Source organism: Apis mellifera, linkage group LG8 (assembly GCF_003254395.2).
Source record: "Apis mellifera strain DH4 linkage group LG8, Amel_HAv3.1, whole genome shotgun sequence".
Taxonomy (NCBI): Eukaryota; Metazoa; Arthropoda; class Insecta; order Hymenoptera; family Apidae; genus Apis; species Apis mellifera.
The window spans coordinates 3,639,680-3,651,701 of record NC_037645.1 but is presented as its reverse complement, the minus strand read 5'-3'; the positions used below and the strand labels follow the sequence as shown (position 1 = coordinate 3,651,701).

At 33.9% G+C, this 12,022-nt stretch overlaps 2 protein-coding genes and 2 long non-coding RNA genes across 5 annotated transcripts in view; 2 read left to right on the top strand and 2 right to left on the bottom strand.

The window, feature by feature from the left end:
- LOC413183 (G1/S-specific cyclin-D2) overlaps positions 1–4,122 on the bottom strand; it is a 46,667-nt gene extending 42,545 nt beyond the window's left edge. The window contains exon 1 of the mRNA XM_396634.6: positions 2,423–4,122. Within this exon, the coding sequence (XP_396634.2) occupies positions 2,423–2,620 (198 nt within the window). The 5' untranslated portion in view covers positions 2,621–4,122. The remainder of the gene's footprint in view (positions 1–2,422) is intronic.
- Positions 4,123–4,621: 499 nt separating this feature from the next.
- LOC102655053 lies at positions 4,622–7,273 on the top strand. Of its 2 annotated transcripts, XR_001704007.2 has the most exons (5): positions 4,626–4,911; positions 4,981–5,108; positions 5,194–5,299; positions 6,308–6,417; positions 6,984–7,273. It is a non-coding gene; the product is annotated as an uncharacterized LOC102655053 (long non-coding RNA). The 2 variants fall into 2 exon arrangements; XR_001704006.2 differs by having other exon boundaries at positions 4,622–4,911; positions 4,981–5,299.
- Positions 6,989–8,163, bottom strand: LOC107964864. The gene is made up of 2 exons (XM_026442120.1): positions 7,916–8,163; positions 6,989–7,785 (listed from the first exon to the last, which is right to left on the bottom strand). The coding sequence occupies exons 1-2, from the start codon at positions 8,149–8,151 to the stop codon at positions 7,713–7,715; spliced, it is 309 nt and encodes a 102-aa protein (XP_026297905.1). The 5' UTR covers positions 8,152–8,163; the 3' UTR covers positions 6,989–7,712.
- Positions 8,164–8,356: 193 nt separating this feature from the next.
- LOC102654732 overlaps positions 8,357–12,022 on the top strand; it is a 34,424-nt gene continuing 30,758 nt past the window's right edge. The window contains exons 1-2 of the long non-coding RNA XR_408448.3: positions 8,357–8,447; positions 8,526–8,661. This is a non-coding gene — a long non-coding RNA (uncharacterized LOC102654732). The remainder of the gene's footprint in view (positions 8,448–8,525; positions 8,662–12,022) is intronic.

Sequence of the window (12,022 nt, the reverse complement as noted above, 5' to 3'; positions counted from 1 at the left end):
ACTAATATTACTATCGAAATTTAACGAATCGAAATTTAACAAATCGATACTCTCTACGATAAATTCTTTTGCATAATATTAATAAATTTATTATGAAATAAACAAAATTATATAAATCGAACGATTCAAAAATAATGATTAAACGATTTAATCACGCGATGATTTTCATGTAAAATTCGAAAATTCTAAACAAAAAATTTATAACCTAAAAATCCATCACTTGTCGATTAATTATTATTATTAATTGATACATTATAATTATAATGCAACAATATATAAAAAAAAATGTAACAATGTTTCTCTTTTAAACGATAAACGATGTAAAGACGATCGAAAGAAAAAAGGAGGGAAAAAAAGCGAACAATCATCATCGATCGTCAATCGTTAAGTTAATTTTATACAACTTAAATTCGAACGAAATGATCAATCGAGATGCCAAAAAAGAAACGATTACCGTTACAAACGTTAGTCATGAGCTGAAGAAAAAAAGAAGAAAGATACTTTGTCGCTGGATGGAACAAAGGATCGCACGAGGAATACGGATATTTCTGTTCGAAGCACGTTCGGAAACCAGACATTTAAACGTATCCAAGGGTCCGGAAGACTACATTGTCAGCGGGTCGGTGTCACGTTGGAAGGAAAATGAATCGTGGAATCGTGCAATTCGATCCGGAAGCGGAGAATTCATTACTATATAGCTGTCGAAGGAAGTCTGCGACGAAGCCGATTACACGACAAGAATCTTTCGTTCTTCTGATATCTTTTTTTTAAAATTTCATCGAAAATTTTATTTTATTTACTTGTCCTTAAATAAGAACGTATCTATTCTAGTAAAATTTTTGATTTCTTTGATATATCGAAGTAACGACGATGTTTAAGCACCTACGCACAATAAAATACGTGAAAGTGCTTGACCCGCTGTGTTTAACGACACTTTTTCAGACTTGTAGTTTCTTTCATGAAGAAAGAAAGCAGAGAGAAAAGAAAAATTAGTTTTTGTAAAAAAAAAAAAAAAAAAAAGCAATAATCTCACGATTCGATATAACATTTTTTGTATTAATATAAAGATAAAGATCTGTAAATATTTATTACATATAAATTTTAACGTATTATATTATTATACTTTCTATTCTGATTGGATATATATTCTATTCAGATATTTTGTAGCATTTATTTTGACTAGATAAAATATAATTTCTATTAACACGAGATTAAAGTGACTCTATTAATAACTATTAATTCCTAGATATTTACGATTATCTTTTTACTTTAATAAGAAGAAAGAAAAATTCCGTTTATGTAAAATTAATTGCGAATTTGCCCATCGGTACTATCGCTACGCATTTGGCAATGCACGGTGACGTAACATTGATTCCACTGACATGATTTGCCTCCTCCGTCTATGACGGTGAAAATACGGCAAGCATGCCGCCAACCAAAACCGTTGCGTACCTACGCAACAAGCGTGTTTTTTAAATTTTAAAGGGACCTCCGACGCGTGTTCGACGTCACCGGACGTTTCTCTCTCACGCTCTGCGACCGAAAATAAGTTAACGTTTCTGTTGTGCGACTTTCCACGCGCTACCTAAATTGAATTGTATTCGCGGTAAATACATACACCGAGACAAATTCTCGCCTGTAATACCCGAAATTCGATGAATTTTGCATTATGTGACCTCTTCCAAATGAGAAACTTTGATTACCCTGAATGTTAATATTCTAGATGACAGACAAAATGTATTCTTACATTGTCTTTACAATGACACTTGTTAAATATTCGCAGATGAAAGTTCAAACTGAAATTGTCCGAATATTGCTGACATTGTTCAATGTGATACAATGTTATATCGATATATTATAATAAAATTTATATCGATAAATAATTGGATAAAAAGTTTAAGCGTAAAAGAGATTATTGCGAATGCTTACGTAATGTGAATATTTATTGGTATCGTCAAAAAATGACAACGATAAATAATTATATATATATATATATGATTATTTCTCAAATATTTCAGTGAATAGCGATTTAAAAATTAATATTATCAAAAACTTATGTTTATATACTTGTCAATTTGATTTTGAAGTCAATTTCATTAAAACTGAGTGAAATTATCACAGTAGAATATATATATATATATATATATATATATATATATATATATATATATATATATATCAGTATCGACCAACGTAACCCTTACGACTCTCGAAAAAGTCGAAGGAGCTATGCACGCGAGACTCAACTTTTTCACGATTTATTCCTTGTAATTGAACGAAATAATCTTTTTAATTTTATCGCAATATTTGAAAATCGATATAAGGAATTTTTATATCATAGTGCAAGATGCGATAGAGTATGATAAATGAGCAAATTTTGGGAAATTCAAGGGCGACACGTGGACCGGAAACAGTTGCTCACCTCTAACATCCACTCCGCGACAATCTTGCGCATGAGCGGCGAGATGTCCCTCTGCACGCACTCGAAGTAAGAACTGCTGGGCGCGTATCTTTCCTCGGTTTTCAGTAGATTTTGCAGCACACGGTCATCACCAAGAAGGGCTGGATCAGCGTAGGCTCTGCACTCAGTCTCAGTAGTCTCGCAGCAAAGCAGATCCATGATCCCGTGGCGTTTCTAACCTCTCGAACACGCACACGCACAACAGAGAAACGGCGGCGGCGGCACAGCCTCTCCTCCTCCTTTTTCTCCGGTGACTGTTCGCGATCGAAGATATCCCGGTGTGTCAAGCTTTTCGACGACGCACAGAGATTCTCGGGGATCGGACTTTTTTTCTCTCCTCCTTCGTTTTTTCCGTCCCTTCTCACCGCCGTCGTCGTCGCCGTCGCCGTCGTCGCGGTGTCACTTTATTCACGTGCCACGTTGCCAAACCGTTTTTCGCCGGCGCGACCAGACAGAGCATGCACGAATCGATCGTAAAGATACGGTAGTTCACACGAATTCGCACGAGAAGACGCTTGCCAGGACACTCAACACTTCACAAAATATAACATATATATACACATGTCATACGCGTGTATACATACACGTACAGGACCTTGGTTTCGGGCAATGACTTCGAATATATCACTCACCTAGAGGCTATGTACGCGAAAACAATATATACAACACAACGTCGAAATTCGACGACGTGAAAAAAAGCCGGGTTTTATTATCCCTTGCACAACACACTCTCCTTTCGTCTCTGATATTCTTTCGTCTGGCGTAGTTACCAAATTGTACAGCTCTTTTTCTTGTATTGAGCTCTCCTATTTTCTTTATGTACATATATATCCTCGTATCGTCGAAGCTGCCTCTCGATCAAGAAAAGAGAAAAAATAAAATGAATAGCTCGAACACACACTAATAGCGAATGAATAAAAAAGATCGTTCGAAGGGACGTAGGACGTAGGTTGTAGGATTATAAATAAGCGTAATTCGGCCTTGTTGGTTGTGTTTCGTCGGTTAGAGTTACTTGTGAATAGTTCGTTGCACCTAGGTTTACGTTGTTGGATAGGTGCACGAAGAAACTGTTCCCCTTTTGAAACAACTTGGCTTCGGGTGATTTAAATGTCCTGCGACGCAAGCTTAGTCTTATTCACTTCCTCACGATCCGACACTGGCGACTTACCAGGTCAGAATGTCGCTTGTCGTCGTACCGTGGTTCGGTCTCCTCCGGTTCGTTCTATCCGAAGGGGTGGTAGGTGCGTCCCCACTATCTCGGCGCCAAACGATCACGTGATCATGGATCGATCCCTACCACCAAAGCGCCAGCGTGTCACGTGAAACGTAACTGTTCCCCCACTATTGGCTGACATGACTGGGGCGCCAGTGCCGGATTCGCATCGTGTAACAAGAACCTAGCGCAACTGCCACCTACAGGGTCGCCACCTTCGGCGTCTCGTGTTATTTCAGGGACGACTATAAGATCTACGGAACCAAGGTGGTAGTGTTTTAACCTGCTGTCGAAGTCCACAGACCTGAAAAGATTTTGAATGTGAATTTATTTAATTGATTTATTTAATCCTTTTAGTGCTGTGTAATATTTCACTGTATAATATCACGATTTCCGTTAGAATTTGTGTACAAGTTAAAATTTTTATTGTGAGATTTAAATTTTTGAGAATAAAGCGTATATCTTTGTTTTAAATGGAATATAATTTATTTTTTTCTTTTCTGATTATGATTTTTTTTTATAATTTTCTGTAGATGAAAGTTCTAGAATTCGCGATCCTTATAAACCATAATTCTTTGAAGGAGAAAAATATTTTAATTCTAAAAAAATTAGTAATTGATATAAATTAGCCATTATATTAATCTTATATTTTCCTTCCTATCAATACCATGTAAGGCGTTATGTAAGAAACGTTCTTCTCTGACGAATAATACAAGTCACTAAGGAAATCAATAAAACATAACCTATTGAAAATTTAAAGATCACATATGTTTATCAACTTAAACTATTATCTAAGTGTTAATTTTTAACTTTTTTTAACTTTATTTTATTAAATTTTGATTTAATTTTAATAATATAATCGTAAATGTTATTATAAAAATAAAATGTTTTTGAAATATATTTTTAATTTAATTATAATAAAAATTTATGTTAAAATATTAACGATTTTTTATTATATATATTATTATAAAATTTTCGAAATCAAACGATTATGTTGTAGCCACGTTACGTCTAACATGGAGTAGGGTTCCATGTGATCACAATCCGATATTGACTCGAGAGTATTCGGATAAGTCCGGATTCATTCGTTTTCATTCGTTCATATACAACGTTGAAATTCTTTGCATTATTCTTTGTTATCGAAATTTCAGGTCTTTTTATATATTTTTCTATTTTTCATCTATATTTTTTTTGGTGTTGAAGTTAATCATTTACTTTATCGACCACATAAAAATTGGTAAAATTATTAATAGAAAATATTGATGAATCTGCTATAACAAAGAGAATAACGAACAATTTTCTTCAGGTATTTGTTATACACGTGACAATAAACGAGAAATTCCATTCTTTTGTTGAGAATATACTGAAGCAGTGAATTATAAATACATCATTGTTAAAACATCGTGAAATAAAAGATGGAAAAGTATACAATAGGTTAGAAACCATGGAATTGCAAAGGATTAAGAAATATGAAAGTCATCTTGAAGTTTTTAAATAGCATTTCATATTTTCTTTGTAGTGTGATAATAACTTCAATTCTGCAGTAAATTAGAACATACAAATAATATAGAAACTATATCAAATAAAGTAGATCATTTGACTTCTATAGTCCATGGCATAATCAGGTATGAAAACATTAAATTATTGAAATTATAACAAATCTTTAAAGCATTTTAAATTATCTATTCTTGTAAGTTTTGATAAATTTGATTAAAGAAATAATTTTCCTGTAAGAAAAAAGTAATAAAATATATTTTATTATAGCATATCTAGTATTATTTTAGCATCTAGTATCATTTATTTATTCTTCACAATCAATTTTATTACAAATTATTATTTTTTTTTCATAAAATATGAAAACAAAATTAAAATTTTAACAAGCTCTTCTATCTACGTTCTTTCTGATCCGACACGTCATTAAAAACCCGATAAAAATTCGTTCACCGATCTCGTCGTGCAGGAGCACTGTTCGCAAATCGTTGCTACGTTACTATCGTTGCTATAGAACATAGAATCGCATTATCGCCAACGACTCGAGAACGTGCATGCAGACCCATGGGTTCTTCTCTCCTCTCTTCGTGTCTGGCGATCGAACGAACGAAGCCTGGCCGGCTTCTTTCGTTGGTTTCTCTGGTCGTGTCGAGAAATTTCTGAAGCGTATATAGGGAAAGTAAGGGCCACTTCCGCCGGATAATTTGAACGGGAGAAAGAAACGGTCCGTGTAGGAGTGGGAATGTCCTTCGTGCACGAAACTCGCGGGTTCTCGATTCGTCTGCGCGTACTACGCGTTTACTACGGTGTCGTACGCGCGTGCAACTTTACGCGACCGGATGTTGCACCGCGTACCAGACGACGTCGTAACGACTGAACAATAAGTGCTTCGCTGGAGTACTACGAGTAAATCGAAACGATCACGATTCGTCTTGTATTAGATGCCCGGCGAAAACCGGATGACCGGATGTTTCGTTACTCGGTTGATCGTTGATTCGACGATTGGTCGGATGGTTAGATGCAAATAATACAGATACGATTATATATGTAGCTTTAATGTGAAATTATATTATTTTTAATCTAATTGATTATTATTGATATAAATGATGTGAGTTTTTGTTTTTAAAATATTTAATTTTCAGGAATTAAGAAAATTCACATATGAGAAAAGAGAAAAATAAGTAGTCGTTAAATAAAGGTTATATAATGAAAGGAAATGAGAAATGAACGAGTATTTATTTATTATTATTTGGTACGTAGTGTAATTATTATTATTAATAATGGAAATATTAATTATAATTACGATGATAAATTAGAAATTGTGCTAATATTAGAAGCAATATATTTATTATATAGTAATCATTTTTATGGCCATGGTCATGGTCACGATGACAGTGACAAGCTATAGTGACAGTGATGAAATCACGATCGTATTATATTACTCATGACTGTGTCAGAATAAACTTGTAATCAAATTGCGAGTATAAGTTATGAGCAATTTGCACTTTTTTATTAGTTGTTGTTAATATAATATATTATTTTATTATCAGAATTATCTAAAAATTATTTTTATATTAAAAAAATGTGTATATACCTAATTAATTTATCACATTTGAAGTTTTCTGTCACGATAATTATATTAAACACAAAATTGCTTATATTAATTAATTAAAAGCATTAACTATTTATTCCTTCACTTTTAATCCTAGATCGTATCAATGATATTTAAAATTCAAATTAGATACTTGTGTTCATTAATTTTTCGCCGTGTTCTTCATTATTGTTCACTTATTAATTAAAGTTTAATGTTATTTCTAGTATGCATATATTTATTAATCTCAGTTTTCACAAGACACGAAGTGTATCCTGTATGCTTTGAAGAATGGAATTTTAACAATGAATGGAATATTATCATTATCTTCTTTTTGATAGAACCAACGCATATTTCATTTAATATGAGATATTAAGTTTATATATTTAAATATTTAAATATTAAATATTTTATTTATATTGTATTTAACAATTAGTGTTTTATTAGTTTCTATCTAGTGTACTATGTATTTATTGCTACTAAATGTTAACAATTATAATAAATAATTAAATATTAACAGTTTTTGTTACATAATAAACTTACATAGGTAAAATAAATTATAAAATAGATAATTATGATAGCTAACACAAACCGTTAGAATTAATGTTTATGTGAACAAAACAATTTAATAAACAATAATAGGTTCTTTAATTACACATGTACATAACTATGAATCATAGCGGCGGCGCCTTAAGTCTAATATTAGAGTAATTGCAGATAATTTTTATTATCAAGGCAAAAAAATAATAATGATGTAATTCATATTTTTAACAAACAATAAATACATTATCTTTTCATATGTTAAGATTTTTATTATAAATTTCTAAAAAATTAATATTCTATCATTCATAATTTTCTAATTAATGTCAAAAATCCTCTTAAGATCTAACATATTTTTTATAAATATAGTTGTGTAAATTTTTACATCTGCTCCCCCTAAAGGGTTAATTCTTGTTCTAAACTCTTTTGTCTCGGTCGGTATTATTGGAATCGAAAATAACGACCGTGTCCCGCAATCCAATTGTCAATCTGTAATTATCATAATTTAAAATTAATCGAAGGAATCAATTTATCGAATCTTATAAACTTTCCTTGGAGAATTGCGTACTCATCAAGTCCTTTATTAGACAAAGTACGACAAAGTGGCCATCGTACTTACACAACACGTGGTCGGTATGTCGGGCGAAGATTTATGCCAGTGAAAAGCCAGGCGAATATCCTCGCCTCCAGCCGGTTTAAATGGCTTCGAGGCGGCTCTATACGCACTCTCGCTGCGCTAGTATTTAATTTCACTAGAGCATGAATGTTCCGGTCTGTGCTTACCCATCTTTTACGATACGCCTCGCAACGTCTTCCCCTTCGAACCTGGCCTCGAAACTCATGCCAGTTAACCATGGATCCTATGTGCGTCAAGAAAATGAATTTAGGTGCAATCGGATCTTCGACGCTTGCGAAATCTTACGATCACGTGGGAAACAGTCATGGTTCCTTTTCGAACTTTGCTGGAGCTTCTTTCGATAGTTTGTGTTTTAAAGTTTTAGTTTTTTCTTGAGAATATTTTTTTGGGGATTAGTAAAAGGATTTATCATCTTTTATTGTTGGAGTGACGTTTATAATTTATTTGAGAAATGTTCCCTTTTGATTTGGTGTTTTCTTTATATAGATATATTTGAGAGGTTAGAATCAAAACAGTATGTATTTGAAGTATATTTGAGAATTTTTGTGATTAATAATCAAGATTCTGTGCATAATTAAGTTGATATTTTTAGTGAAATTATACAAATCATCAAGATATACGAAGAAAGTATCACATAACAGTAACAAGTTTGATAAAAGTTAAATTTTAGAAACGAATTTTATAATTTACAAATTCATGCAACAGGAATTTATAATCTACAACTTGAGGTTTGTAAATTTTCATTTATCAATAATATTAACATTAAACACGAATGGAATTGAAATATATTTTTTTTTAATTTTAATTATTTTACTTTTTTTTCGTATTATACGTTATTTTGCACTTTGGCTTGTTTCAAAGAAGAAACTTCCAGAAGTTTCTTCTTGGAAATAAAGATTTTCCAATCATTCTACCATTCTAGTAAATAAGCCATTTATAGTCGTGAACCCGGTTTCTACTCGAGTCGGTGTCTTTATCCAAACTTGTTCGTCCTTTATCGCCATGTAATGGCCGCGATATGCGATTGTTAAATTTGCATTCATGCACTTATGGATATCTTTTCATTTCAAATTGTTAATATGTTACATAAACAAAACGTTACATACACAGTTTATAGTATAAATATATTTATTAAAATTTAAACGTATTAAAGCATATATATATACATATATACATATATACATTCTATACGTTTTGACATAACCTAAAATAAGGTTATCATCGAAATATTCTCCGAAATAATTTAATTTTTAATATTTAAAATACTTTTTCATAATAATATAAGGCGTTTCGTTTTACCATAGACCCATTATCCTCAATAAATAATAAATTGATTGATTTGCGGACAAGCTATTTACAAACATAAGGACGGTAGCTTAACCCAAGTCTCATTAAACGATTATTAGTTGCTTACGTTTAAAGAAGCAACTTCGACAGACCAACGTCCGCATTTCGGCAACGTTGGGTCCACAGACCGACTGAATTGCCGCTTGGGGCTAATTAGTGTTTAACTAGCGAAATAATCTTTTTTTCTAACTGTTCACGCCCCTCGATACAGTCCAATGTCTCCTTGGAATCGTTGATGAAGCTGTGCTTTGTACGAGATATATCTTTATGAGAAATTTTTCAACGATGACGAATATTTCGAGAATGTTTAAAGGTCTTTTTTCATATCGTTATTCTTCTTTAACGTGACAATTTTAGGTTAGGTTTTGAGATTTAATAATTGGGATTGAAACATGTACTTAGAATTTTTGATTTTTCGAAATTGCTTGATATTTTAGAATACTATTTAGAATATTATTTTTTTAAACATCTAAAAATCTTACAAAAATTCATAGAGTATTATATAGTATAAATCTAGTGTAATTTCATTAGACGATACTTTTTTTTAGAGATTAATTTTCTATTGTAGATTAATAAATAAATGTTTTAATGGAAACAATTTATAAGTTTTTCAAAACTAATTCTTTTTGTTTCATTTATTTTGAAATATAATTAGAAAATGTTTATCAATTTTTTGTAACCAGAGTTACTAGGGTTACTAGATTTTTCTACGGTTACTAGATTTTTCTACGGTTACTAGATTTTTCTAGGGTTACCAGATTTTCCTAGAGTTACTAGTAATCGCAATTATTACACGATTGAAATAAAATTGTATATATTTAACATATATATCTTTAATGAAATTCGTTCGAATTCTTTATTGACAATCGAATTCTGATTACGCACTTACAAGCGAAACAAGAGTCCAGGAAACAGGTGCAGAACGAACCACAAGTGTGTTTATCGGCGAGGCATCGTGCTTTGCGAGTTTCCTCGCTTTTGGTTTGCTCGTACGGATCGTTGGAAATGTCCGTTAAGGTAAAAGTGGCATTCCATTCCTCAGCCAGCACCGAGTGCTGCCAGTACACGAACTTGTTTCGATTAGTCGAGAACGAAATCCCATCGAGGTCTTTATAAAAATTCCGAAAAAGAATTCCCCAAAAAACTTATCTCGCTCGTTGATCGGTCTGCCGCCAGTAATCGATGGAAGGAAGTTCCAACGTTGACGGGATCGATCTTCTTCGAGAGTTTCCTCGTTTTATATCCAAGGAATCGAATCGATCTTTCCTCAATTTTAAGATTAATATTACTCGTTTAGATACAAAACAATATTTCTAAAAAACATATAACCCTTGCTATTTTACAAAATTCACAAGATAATTATTAACTTTTTTCCAAGAAAGAATTACAAATCCAAAGTAACATTTTCCACCGATCATTGAAAAATACCTTTAAAATAGAAAAACTATAATTCTAATCACGATCTACCAAGGATCTATCAAACGAATCATCGAATCGATTTCAATTGAACGTAACACCCCAAAGTAGCCCAACTATCAATATTTGGCTTATCTGTCCGCAAGTGGGCGTGCTCGATAATTCCCAAGCAAGCAAGCGTGCAAGCCCCGGCCACGTTATATGATTTATATACGCGGCCGCATAATGTGTCGCATCCTTCGATGAGCCTTCCGATTGCATAAGTGACTACGGGGTTAACGTCGCGACTGTTGAAAGCCTCGATGTGGCGCCAGCCTCTTTCCATTGTATACGTAATACGTGTACACACGCGTGCTCCCTCTCCGGAGTGTGCGTTCATTCACCGTGGCTCGGTATGCGTTTCCACGCGTCCAATCTCTCGAAACCCGGTGGAAGATGTTTGCTTTGCTTCTTCGCTTCGCGATAGAAAACGCGCACCAACGTGTACCAACCGTGAGCGGAGGAGGGGGGCGCGGTGGTTCTCACCTTGGCCCTTCGATAATAACAGGACGTGATCAAGAACCGACGCTGACAGCCGAGATAATTGGACGGACGAGGAGGAGGGGGAGGGTTATCTTAATTCGGATTCGGTCGCGGATTTTTTTTCGGTCGGCCTCGTTTTCGCATGCGCAGATAGGCGATGATTGCGACACCGTGGCAGGGCAGAGACGAACGATTGGCGGTGTGGCGTCTGATTGCTTTGAATGTCGCGATGATTGTGTTGACGGGCACGAAATTTTTCGAAGCGATTGGCAGGTTGGCTCGAGCTCGTTTTCGATTCGTTGTGGATTTTTCTTTCCTTTCTTTTTTTCGTGTTGGTATTTGAGGGATAATTGATGATTGGCGAGGATGTTCGCGCGGAATGAATCACGGAGGGAATTGGAAATCGTTGCGGTTTTATTTTTGTTTGGAAGGGTTTGCATTTCGAATTATTATTTTTTGAAATATAGCTTTCCATGATAATCTAATAACAACAACAATACTCGTTTCCAAAATAAGATTTTCACCAATTGTCTTTCTTCCAAACAACAACGCCATTCTCTTCGTTGTTCCCTCGACCAAATCCACGAATCCTCTCTCGTAAATCCGCCAAAACCGAGACCACACGACCAACACCTCGACGAACGCCACCATAATCATCGATTATTGTCTGAACGAATTTTCGAACCTTCCGAGGGATCGAGGATACGCACGACAAAGGGCGGCACGAATAAAAGGATCAAAGGTTTGGAACCATGGTTACCGTTCCTGAGAACCGTTAATGAGCCTCCACGTACCTGTTCCCGA

Coding starts and splice junctions, on each gene's coding strand:
- LOC107964864 (XM_026442120.1), bottom strand. CDS start 8,151: ATGGTTAACTGGCATGAGTTTCGAGGCCAGGTTCGAAGGGGAAGACGT. Junction 7,786..7,915: donor ACATACCGACCACGTGTTGT/GTAAGTACGATG, acceptor TGATAATTACAG/ATTGACAATTGGATTGCGGG.